Source organism: Sapajus apella, unplaced genomic scaffold, assembly GCF_009761245.1.
Source record: "Sapajus apella isolate SASKATOON/1434 unplaced genomic scaffold, GSC_monkey_1.0 scaffold60, whole genome shotgun sequence".
NCBI classification, from domain to species: Eukaryota; Metazoa; Chordata; class Mammalia; order Primates; family Cebidae; genus Sapajus; species Sapajus apella.
Window position 1 is genome coordinate 13900360 of NW_022437000.1, and position 12153 is coordinate 13912512.

General features: G+C 55.7%; 1 protein-coding gene and 1 long non-coding RNA gene across 6 annotated transcripts in view; both read right to left on the reverse strand.

Moving 5' to 3' along the window:
• The window catches only part of RASA3 (RAS p21 protein activator 3), a 124575-nt gene that overhangs the window by 40299 nt on the left and 72123 nt on the right, over positions 1-12153 (reverse strand). For all 5 annotated transcript variants that reach the window (XM_032246337.1, XM_032246334.1, XM_032246336.1 and 2 more), the window contains 2 exons: positions 8846-8940; positions 236-312 (listed from right to left, as the gene is read on the reverse strand). In XM_032246337.1, coding sequence (XP_032102228.1) covers positions 236-312; positions 8846-8940 — 172 coding nt within the window. The remainder of the gene's footprint in view (positions 1-235; positions 313-8845; positions 8941-12153) is intronic.
• LOC116528871 lies at positions 9556-12147 on the reverse strand. Its single transcript, XR_004259252.1, has 2 exons — positions 10272-12147; positions 9556-10117 (listed from the first exon to the last, which is right to left on the reverse strand). It is a non-coding gene; the product is annotated as an uncharacterized LOC116528871 (long non-coding RNA).

Below are 12153 nucleotides of genomic sequence, written 5' to 3' on the forward strand. Positions count from 1 at the left end.
GACCTCTAAAACAGCGTCATCCTGGGAGCCAGGACCTCTAAAAACAGCGTCATCCTGGGGGACAAGAACCTCTAAAATAGCGTCATCCTGGGAGCCAGGACCTCTAAAACAGCATCATCCTGGGGAGCCACCGGCTCTGGAAATTTTCATGCATTTGTTTGAAGATCCTGTGTGCTCCACAGGAAGTCAGACGTGCCACTTGCTACGCTCGTTCCCTGGTGAGGACGTGTCTTACCGTGTGGCGAGCTTGTGGCAGACGACCCCAGTGTCCGTGATGACCTCACTCAGCCGCAGCTCCAGGTGGACTTTGCCCTGCAAGGCACAGGTCGGGGTGTCAGGGGCTGTGCAGTCCAGGGAACGCCCAGAAGGCAAAGGTAGCAAGTGGCTCTGCGCTGCCCCTGCCAAGGGCACATCCAGCCCCTCTGCTCCACCCCCCGGGAGGCTGTGGCCTTCTTTCAGGAGAGCTGACTGCCTGACCACTCGGCCCTATGTGGCTGCCCAGGTTCCCGGCTCTAGGCTGAAAGCAGGCCACTGCCTCAGAACTGAGGGGTCCAACTGTGTGAGAGATGGTCATTCAGTGAAGCTGCCCAAACACACTGGCACTGCAGGCTGCTTCTGCATGTCTGTCGGGGCAAGGCAGAGGGGAGCACAGCCGTCTCCCGAGCAGGGGCCACCACCTGCCTTTACATTCCCTCTGCAAGGCTGATGGAGGCCCGCTGCAACCTCAGAGAGCTCACGCAGAGAGCAAGGCTCACAGGGGCTCCCAGCAGAGCAGACAGCAAGGCCACCCCGAGGGTCCTCCTGTCTCTCTACAGATCTGTCTGTCTCTATGTGCCACTGTATGTGCGGTTGTGTGTGCCCGTCTGTACGTGCCACTGTAAGTGCATGCCTGTCTGTGTGTGCCACTGTGTGTGCCCGTCTATCTGTGTGTGCCTCTCTGTGTGTGCTGCTGTGTGTGCATGCCTGTGTGCATGTCTGTGCATCCCACTGTGTGTGTGTGTGCCCGTCTGTGTGTGCTGCTGTGTGTGCCTGTGTGTGCCAGTCTGTGTGTGCTGCTGTGTGTGCCTGTGTGTGCCACTGTGTGTGCCTGTTGGTGTGTGCCTGTGTGTGCTCATCTGTCTGTGCGTGCAGCTGTGTGTGCCTGTCTATGTTGCTGGGTGTACCTGTCTGTGCGTGCCGCTGTGTGTACCTGAGTATGCAGCTGTGTGCACCTGTCTGTGTATGTGGCTGTGTGTACCTATATGTGTGTGCCACTGTGTACCTGAGTGTGTGGCTGTGTGCGCCTGTCTGTGCATGCAGCTGTGTGTACCTGTGTGTGCTGCTGTGTGTGCCTGTCTGTGCAGTTGTGTGTACCTGTCTGTGCATGCCGCTGTGTGTACCTGAGTGTGCGGCTGTGTGTGCCTGTCTGTATGTGCAGCTGTGTGTACCTGTCTGTGCGTGCTGCTGTGTGTATCTGTCTGTGTGTACCTGTCTGAGTGTGTGGCTCTGTGCATTTGTCTGTGCGTGCCACTGTGCCTGCATTTGCTCCAGTCTGAATGGCACTGAATGGATGGGATAAACACAGACCCATCTATGCATCAGGCGCTCTGCCAGGCTCAACCCTGAGCTTCTGCTCCTGAGGCTCCGGCAAGGCCAGGGCCTGTCCCCACCACAGTCCCCATGCCGGCATTTCACTCTGCTGCACAGTGCGTGAGCCCCAGACATAAGGGCATCTGCAAAGTGTCCTGAGCGCCTGGGGGATGGATGACCCCAGTGTCTGCATGTGCGCCACTTGCTGTGGCCCTGCTGGGCTCCCACTCTGCCTGCCCATCCGAAGCCACTTGTCAGGGAGCAGACATAATGCCCTCCGCACCTCCAGCCCTCACTGGACATGCGGTGGTGCAGCCCCACGGCACCCCACACTTGACCCAGTGTTTATAGGGAGTATGGAACAGGGTCTGTGGGGCCTCGGCTGCTGTCCTGAGACTCTAGGGCCCAGAGGTGGGGTGTGGCCTTCCCGCCCTGTGGCTCCAACCTCAGAGCAGGTCCTGACGGGCCACAAGGACATTGGGCCGAGAAGGTGGCCACCAATCCCACGCCAGCACTGTGGGCAGGAAAAGCTAGTGCCTAAAATGACAGCAAAGGCTCCGCCAAGACCACAGCTCCTCTTCCCGCGGTGGCCAGAGCTCAGAGCTGAGCAGTGTCGCGTGTGGTCCTCACACCTGCCAGAGGACCCTGCTCTCCATGGGCCACAGGAGTGCCCTTGACACCAAAGACAGGAGAAAGTGCCTGATACAAGAATAACCAAGAATTTCACTGCTTCGTTCCCATTCTCAAAGTAACACCAGGCGCCAACCCCTCCAGGCAGAAGTGTTCAGATTTGCTCTGTTCATGTTTAGGAGCTTCAGAATGAGTGACAACCGCATGGGGGCCGTGGCCCCCAGGAGCAGGCTGCAACCCACACCACCCCTCCGCCCCGTGCTCTCCCGGCTCCCGGTCAGGTCCTGAGGCTGCTCCTGTTCCTGCAGCGGGAATCCCTCCCAACTGGGCGACTGTGCTGCTTCCGTCTTCTGCTGATTCGGGAGTGGGAACAAACCAACCCACCCCTGGAAGGCCCTTTGTCCTTCCAGAAAAGCCAGTGCGTAAATCTAAAGGTGCCAGTGCCGGCGGGCTGGACAATACCAGAACATTCAGAGGTTAAACAACACAATTCTAAATCACACGCAGATCAGAGAACACAAGACAAATTTTAAACCCTTCTGGAATAAACAGAAATAAAAGTGTTACTCGTCTAAATTTGTGGGATGCAGTAAGAGCCATGCTCAGGGTGGGGAGAAGCTGGAGTGCCAGCCGCGTAGACTAGAGCAGAAGAGAAATCCAAACACTGACCTCTGCTTAGGGCTGGGAGACTGAGAAAAAATGAGTAAACTAAACACAGAACCGAAGAACAGAAAGCAGCAGTCAGATCAGAAATCAACAGAGAAAAATCAAAGCCAAAGGCAAACTCCTTGAAAGATCAATAAAATTAATAAGCTTCTAACCAGGCTACCAAGAACAAAAGAGAAAAGGCACAAATTCCCACAGGAAACGAACAAGAGGACCTGGCTGCCGATCCGGCACCAGCCTAGACACTACACTGGGTCCCAGGCACCGCACTCCGGCCAACCCACAGACATGGCAAAAGGCCCAGCATCCACCGTGGCTGAGCTCCCAACAATGCTCCTGAGAACCCACAGATGTGGCACAGGGGCTAGTGTCTACCGTGGCTGGGCTTCCAACAATGCTCCTGAGAACCCACAGACGTGGCAAAGGGCCCCAATGTCCACCGTGGCTGAGCTCCTAACAACGCTCCTACTGACCCACAGATGTGGCAAAGGGCCTACTGTCCACTGTGGCTGAGCTCCCGACAATGCTCCTGAGAACTCACAGATGTGGCAAAGTGCCCCAGTGTCCACCATGGCTGGGCTTCCAACAATGCTCCTGAGAACCCACAGATGTGGCACAGGGGCTAGTGTACACCGTGGCTGAGCTCCCGACAATGCTCCTGAGAACTCACAGATGTGGCAAAGTGCCCCAGTGTCCACCATGGCTGGGCTTCCAACAATGCTCCTGAGAACTCACAGATGTGGCACAGGGGCTAGCGTCCACCATGGCTGAGCTCCCGACAATGCTCCAGCTAACCTACAGACGTGGCAAAGGGTCCAGCGTCCACGATGGCTGAGCTCCCGACAATGCTCCTGTGAACCCACAGACACAGCAAACGGCCCAGCGTCCACGTGGCTGAGCTCCCAACACTCCTGAGAACCCACAGATGTGGCAAAGGGCCCAGCGTCCACAGTGTCTAAACTCCCGACAATGCTCCTCCTGAGAACCCACAGAAGTGGTAAAGGGTCCCAGCATCCACCGTGGCTGAGCTCCCAACAACACTCCTGAGAACCCACAGACATGGTAAAAGGTCCCAGCATCCACCATGGCTAAACTCCCGACAATGCTCCTGAGAACCCACAGACGTGGCAAAGGGCCCAGCGTCCACCACGGCTGAGCTACCAACAATGCTCCTACCAACCCACAGATGTGGCAAAGGGCCCCAGCGTCCCCTGTGGCTAAGCTCCTGACAACGCTCCTGTGATCCCACAGATGTGGTAAAGGGCTCCAGCGTCCACTGTGGCTGAGCTCCTGACAATGCTCCTGTGATCCCACAGATGTGGTAAAGGGCCCCAGTGTCCACTGTGGCTGAGTCCTGACAACGCATGGCTGCAGCATCACCAGGTGTCAGCCCTGGGGCCTGGGTGGGTGCTGCCGAGGGGTGTATGGAAACTCTGTACTATGCTCAATTTCCCTGTGAACATAGAACTGCCCCCCAAATAGAGTTTATTAATTTTTAAAAAGCAGCCAGTGGTCCCCATCCATCTTTCTCAGGAAGGCCTTCCCTAGGGAGAGAGTGGCACATGGAACCAGGTCAGGGTCCCAGCCCCACCCACCAGCTACTGTGTCCCCAGCTGAGCCGGCAGCGCCCAGAAAGCAGCCAGGACAGAGGTGCCTCGGAGGCAGGGGCTGCTCCACGCTGCAGAGAGGAGACAAAGTCAGCGGGCAGATGAGAGGGGGATGTGGAGGCCACTGGGAAGGAAGCCCAGCCTCAGCCCTCTCCTCCTGCAACCCTGGAACGATGTAAAACCTGGGCCATTGACTACACACGGTGGCTTTGTTTGCTCAGAAAATCCTTCCAAGAAGATTGTCTGCTGTACAAACATAAAATTCTCAGAGACTGAGAGGGAGGCTGGAATTTCTACCCCAGTCGTTGATTTTGCGGTGCAACTGGATGGCTCCAAAGAGGAAACAGGCAGGTGTCTCTCAGGAGGAAACAGGCAGTGTCTCTTGGGTGGACAGGATGGCGGGCCTGGGGTTTGCTGTGATCTCAGATGGGATGGTGGGCCTGGGGTTTGCTGTGATCTTGGAAGGGAGGGTGGGCTTAGGGTTTGTTGTGATCTCTGGCAGATGCTGGGCCTGGGGTTTGCTGTGATCTCAGATGGGACGGCAGGCCCAGGGGTTGCTGTGATCTTGGACAGGATATTGGGCTTGGGGGCCGCTGTGATCTCCAGCGGATGGTGGGCTCAGGGTTTGCTGTGATCTCTTGCAGGGCTGTGCTATTTTCTGGATATGTCACAGATGCACTTTGATACCCAGTTTATTAACAGAGCTCAGTGACCCTCAGGTGCCCGGATCACCATGGATCCCCTGCTGCACAGGTGGTGCCCCTGCTGGCATCTCACGCTGACATCTTCCTGCTTAGGGAAGGGTCAGAGAGGATAACTGCATAATAAAGTGATTTAACAGATCTTCCAACCGCATCCCTTTCAGAAGGAGGCAAGAAAGGTTTAATTGTGTTTTCCCCATTTCTGTGACTCACTGGTCTTGCCCATGGGCTGGTTCTGAGTCACTCGCTGTTTGATAGAGGACTTTTCCTGGGAGTCATAGAGCGGAAAGACTCAAAGAGCCACATGGCCACTCCCTGCCTTCCTGAAAACAGTCACTGTGACATCTCACAATGAAACGGCAGCTTCTGAGATTGGAATTGCGGTTTTGTCACTGTTGTTGTTGTTTTGAGATGGAGTTTCACTCTTGCTGCCCAGGCTGGAGTGAAATGGCACGATCTTGGCTCACCACAACGCCTGCCTTCCGGGTTCAAGCAATTCTCCTGCCTCAGCCTCTGGAGTAGCTGAGATTACAGGCATACACCACCATGCCTGGCTAATTTTGTATTTTTACAGGGTTTCTCCATGTTGGCTAGGCTGGTCTCAAACTCCCAATCTCAGGCAATCATCTGCCCACCTTGGCCTCCCAAAGTGTTGGGATTATAGGCATGAGCCACCACGCCCAGCCTGGAGTTGCAGTTTTAAAGGTTGGGTGGAGGCCAGTGGGACTGCTGCTCCCTGTCCAGCCACGTTTAGGGTAGCCTCGGGGCTGACTCCATCAGTGAAATGCTCAGGCAGGCAGCACCTGCCTGGGACCAATGGGCATCAGAGAGCACTGACTCTGCCTCCTCCCAACTCTACCTCCTCCCCTGACTCCGCCTCTTTCCCTTTAGACAACAGCTTGCACTGGCCTTCCATAAAGGGCAAATTCCCGGGAGACGACACCACTGGGTTCAGGATTCTCACGTTCTGGATAGTGAGAGGCAGGCTTGAAGGATGCCAGGCTTGGCCACAGGCACGTGAGCTGTCTTGGGCGTTAATTATGAGATTCCATCAGTTGTGAGATCAACCTGCCGCGTTCTTATTTACAGTGTTGTGGAGATGAAACGTCTGAATGCTGATCGTGATAGTGGTTACACAATCTACCCTGCGATGAAGTTGCAATGACTATCATGGCAGCCAAAGGCAGAAGCCCCTCATGTCCGTGGACAGGTGGCTGGATCAACAGCACGTGCTATGCACCACAGGTCATTCCTCAGCCTCGAAGGAAGGAGGTTCTGAGACCACACAGGCAACCAGGAAGATGTCATCCAGCCTCAAAAAGACCAGCAGGGCAGAGCTCACTCCCATCAGCACAAGGAGTGGCCAGCGTCCGAGACAGGGTGCGATGGGGCTACCGGGCTGCGAGAGGGGGACAGGGGCGTGTGAATAAATCTCTAGCCAGGGGACAGAGGGAACAGAGGATCAGTTTTGCAAGATCAAAGGAGTTCTGGAGGTGAGGGGTGGTGGTGGTTGCACAATATTATCAATATACTTAATACTATGCTGCTGAATTAGACATTAAATGGTTAAAATGGTAAATTTCGTGATGTCTACATTTTAGCCCATAAAAAACTGGAAAAAATAGCAGAGGCTATACACACAGAGACACACACAGAGGAACATGTGCCTGTGAGCAGATGAAATCTGAATAACGTCCGTGGACTGCACACGTGTCCACGTCCTGGCTGATGTTGTGCTGGCTACATACAGTGGTGCTGGGAAGCGGGAGAAGGGAGCACAGCCTTCGTTTTCAGTGCAGGGAGGGGATCTTCCCTCGCCACTCCTGTGTACTGTTTTTGCGCCTTCCTACAAATCTATAACCATTTCAAAATTAAATCAGTTAAAAAAAAAGCAAGAAAGAGGAAAAGCTAAAGCTGCCAATAAAAACAAACTCACAAAACCAAACTTGAATCCGAGGAAAAGGACAAGGCCACGCTCTGCCTGCTGCTCAGAGGCCTCATGACAGAGATCCCAGAATAGAAGTGGCAGGGACCTCACTGAAGTGCAAGCAGGAGCAGCCCAGTCATCAAGCCCTGTCTCCTGGGCAGCGTGTGGGAAACCCGCCTTTCTGCTGGGACGCTGAGGTCCACTGAGCAGGGCGCTGGGGCCCTTGTGCTCCAAGGCTACAAGGACAGTCGCTAGTTCTGCCAGTAATCACAGTCCTTCGCTTTCCACAGCAACTGTGGCTCCCCAGCCAGCGCTCTCCCGGGAAGCAGAGGTTAATTAACTGTGGAGCACAATTAGGACACAGTCCCTTGGGGCAAGGCCATCCCTGGGGCCTCTCGGCTCCACTCCCTCATTTCCATCAAGGGCCTCACCCCGCCCCCTGGCTGGGCTCACGGTCAACCTTATGAATGAACCCTTTGCTGGCCATGGGAGCGAGCACAGCCTGTGACCTCAGCGGATGATAACCTTATCCCAGTGAAGCACAGAGAACGAGGGTTCCCAGGGGACACCAGGCTATCCAGACCTTCGGCCCAAATCTGCCCTGGACCTGCAGGCACAGAGCCTCCCTCCGACCCACAGAGTTGCCTCTGCTGAAGTCTCAGCAAAGTTCTCACGAGGAATCTATTTTGGGGATTTGTCCAGGACACCAGCCTCCAGGTGTGAAAATGACAGTCACCACTACTGCTCCACAATGCAGCAGGCACCATCGAGGAGCACATGCATCATTCCCGAATGCTGCACAAAACCCACTTCACAGATGGGGAAACTGAGGCCTGCAGAGGATGTTGGCAGCAAACAGATGAGGGAGCTGGCCCTGAGCCTGCTGCCTGTGTTGGGACCCTACACTTAGACACTCACTGTGGTCCCAGCTGAGGACCCACCCAGGAAACCCTCCACATCCCAGGTCACACCGCCATGCCGCTTGCTTGTGGCCTTTGCAGCTGCTCTGTATCACGGACCAGGGCTCAGAGTGACCCCACAGGAGCTGGTGCAGGCTTGGGCTCAGACAGGCTGATCCCCACTGCTCTCTCTTACAGGCAAGCGTGGAGCTGCCACAGCTGGGCACAGTGCATCCCCGAGCAGCCATGAACACAGGGGTCTAGGACACCAGCCCCAGCACCGGAGCCCCTAGTCTTGCATGGGGAGGTGGGGCGAGCTCCTCCCACTGAATGGGGCAGGGCCAGCCCCAGTGGGCACATGACCCCGGAAAGCCAGGGTGAGCCCCGGCTGCTTCCAACAATGGACACTTGGGAAACCAGCGTGCTCTCTCAGCTCAGACCCCTCTTGGTGCCGAGTGCTGGGGTGCAGCCCACCCAGCGAGCCGTGGGGAAGCGAAGGTCTCAGTGGGCTGACGCTGGCTTGGCCCTTCCTCACATGTGTTTTCTCTTTGCCCTCAGTTATGCGTTCCTGTCCTTTCCCACTGTGTGTGGAAAGGCATGTGTATGCACCTGTATGAGCTACAGCTTGGAACACACGTGTACCTACATTTTACGGCTGCCTCGACTGTGCACGACGAAGGGTGGCAGCAGCCAAAGGGAAATCCACGAGCCGAGCCCGCGCGTACTCTGAGCACACACTGGCCAACACACACAGTGTTCTTGGTGTTACTGCCTGTTAAGGCTACAGCCCGTATCCATGTCTGTAACCACAGGTGGGGCTGACCCGGGCTGCACTGAGGGTCTCACCTGCACTTCTGAGTCGGCGTCCACGTGCTGCAGCTGGAACCAGGTGTCCCTGTTGTGATACTTCTGCAAGTCCTCCTTCTGAATGGCCACCTTCCCTGAAACACAAGCAGAGCATAGCCTTCACCGCGGGAACAGGCCCCAGGACCAGGGCGCCTGTGAGCAGAGGTCAGTCCGTCATCACTGCAGCTTATTTCCCACAGTTTAATTCAGAATGGGGCACCAGCCTGGCATGGGGCTCACACCTGTAATCCCCACACTCGGGGGGCCCAGGCTGGAGGGTCACTCGAGACCAGCCTGGGCAATATGGCAAAGCCTCATCTCTACAAAAAAATTTAAAAACAAAGAATTAGCCAGGCATGGTGGCACTGTGTCTCTAAAAATTAATATTAAAAAATCAAAACTAAGTCATCAAAATGCTCAGGTGAAGGGGTAAGTCTACACTGTCTCCCTTCAAGTAAGGCATTCAGGAGGCTTTGCAGTGAAGGCACGAACGTCACGCTCCATCAGCAATGTGCACCTCACTTTCACCGTGGTCCATGGCCAGTTCTCATGGTGAGAGGCACATCAGAGCTGGTTGGGTGCGGAAGAGCCCCGTTCTCACAAATCAACATCTCATGTCTCACACGCCACCAAGGCAGTGGCATCGCATCATGAGAGAGACTATGAGCTACAGCTTGGAGCACACGTGCACCTACATTTTGCTAACAGTGTGTGTGGACAGGCACGTGTGTGCAGCTGTACGAGCTACAGCCTGGAACACATGTGTGTCTACATTTAGCTTACAGTGTGTGTGGACAGGCATGTGTGTGCACCTGTATGAGCTATAGCTTAGAACACGTGTGCCTACACTTAGTTTACAGTGTGTGTGGACAGGCATGGGTGGGTGTGTGCAGCTGTATGAACTACAGCTTGGACACAAGTGTCTACATTTAGCTTACAGTGTGGGTGGACAGGCGTGTGCGTGCAGCTGTATGAGCTACAGCTTGGACACACGTGTCTACATTTAGCTTACAGAGTGTGTGGACAGGCATGTGTGTGTGCAGCTGTACGAGCTAAAGCTTGGAACACATGTGTGTCTACATTTAGTTTACAGTGTGTGTGGACAGGCGTGTGGGCACACCTGTACGAACTACAGCTTGGAACATATATGTGTCTACATTTAGCTTACAGTGTGTGTACGCACACGTGTGTGTGTACATGTACACACTACAGCTTGGAACACGTGTGCCTACATTTATATTACAGTGCGTGTGGACAGGCATGTGTGTGCACCTGTACGAGCTACAGCTTGGAACACACGCGTGTCTATGTTTAGCTTACAGTGCGTGTGGACAGGCATGTGTGTGCACCTGTACGAGCTACAGCTTGGAACACACGCGTGTCTATGTTTAGCTTACAGTGTGTGTGGACAGGCATGTGTGTGCACCCATATGAATTGAATCCAAGCCTCTAAAGTGTGATCCATGAGCTGTCCACTGGGACCCCTGGAAAGCCTGGAAGTGCAGATTCCTGGCTGTCCCCAGACAGAGGAGGACAGGCGCCCTGGTGTGGGCCAGAATCGGCACCATCACAGGCCCAAGGGCACATGTGGGGCCCCAAAGTCTGGTGATGTCCACTCTAAACAGTTTCCTGTACCTTAAACAGGCTTGGTACTTTGGGGTAGACTTTCAATGAAAATACATATCAGGATATATTTGTATGATATCGTTTACCTAGCATGGATTTATATGTGTAAATACACATCTGTAACCATCATTACCTGCTTATATATTCACTTCATTCCGGAACCATACTCATGGGGGGGGCAAATGCGTCCCCCTCCCATCCCGGGCAGGACAGGGCTTGTCAGGCACTGGCCACTCAGCTGTCTTCCATCCAGCATCCCCTCAAGGCCACACCATGCCACGCCTCCCACTGACCTCCGTGCATCGTCGACTGCGCCACCCACGCGGTGAACACCCACACAGCACGGGAACCTCTGCTGACAGATGCATGCAAACTCCCAGGGAGTCACGCGCGCAGGATGTCCAAGCTCCTGCGGAGCACGTGCGAGGGCAGAGTGAGGAAGGAAACGTTGGTGACTCCTTACATTTTTGTTCTGCACCCCAGAGACACAACGCCCTGCTAAGGATCCTGGCCCAGCCACCAAAGCGAGAAGCTCTGGGTCCCCGCAGACCCCGGTTCCACCGCAGCATCCATGGCTGCAGGGTCTGAACATGCCAAGCATGGCCGGGGCTCCCGGGAGCGGCCTGGGCCTCTGGCTGGCCACCCTGCCTCACACCAGGACAGCGCAGCCCAGCCCCAGTTCTCTCCTCCAAGGAAGATCGTTTTATATTTCCGTGTCTCAGAAAACCTCCACAGGATACCCTCTGAACAACCCAGCCTGGCATCTGGCAGCCTCATGCTTTGGCTTGTCCCTCTGTCAAGCCTCAGTAAATTTGGGAACACTCCACTACCCGCCTCTCACAGGCTCTATCTCAGTCGGTCCAGTGGCAACCCTGGAGGTGCAGGTCCCACTCTGCACACCCCACAGATGAGCCGGCCGGGCCTGTAGAGAGAGGGGGCTCCATCCCCACTGTCCTTCTAGTGTTCCTTCTTCCGTGAGGCCCCACCCTGCGAGGCCCCTGGGATGCATTTTCCCTCAGGAGCTCCTCTGCCCCGCAGGCTCACACACCTGAGACCTCCCAGCCTGACCCGTCTGTTCCCTGATGGGTCTCAGAGCCCGTAAGCCTCGGCCGCCAGACCACTCCCTTGTTTGCGGACGTGGTGGGCCTGAGACGCACCCAGCTCAGCACCAGCTCCAGCCCCTGTGAGACAGCACAGGGTCGGCCACATGATAGGAGCACACAAGGCCACAGGACGTGGTGGGAGTGCAGAAGGTGGACATAGGCATGAAGATGCTTTCCAAGTACCCAAAGGACAGACGCAGAATCAGGACAACCTGCCTCCAGTGCTGCAAGCACCTGCCAGCACCTTCATCTCATGCTCTCAGGGTAATGGCTGCACCTCACACGGTCCACCCTGAAAAGAAGCCCTGGGGACGGCCCCGGAATAAGCCCCTTCCCAACCAATGACAGCTCCAGGACCCCACTCACAGTCAGAGCCGGACCTCCTTCCCAGCCAACAACAGCTCCGGGACCCCACTCAGCCAGGGCGGGACCCCCTTCCCAGGCAACAACAGCTCCGGGACCCCACTCAGCCAGGGCTGGACCCCCTTCCCAGGCAACAACAGCTCCAGGACCCCACTCACAGTCAGGGCCGGACCCCCTTCCCAGGCAACAACAGCTCCGGGACCCCACTCACAGCCA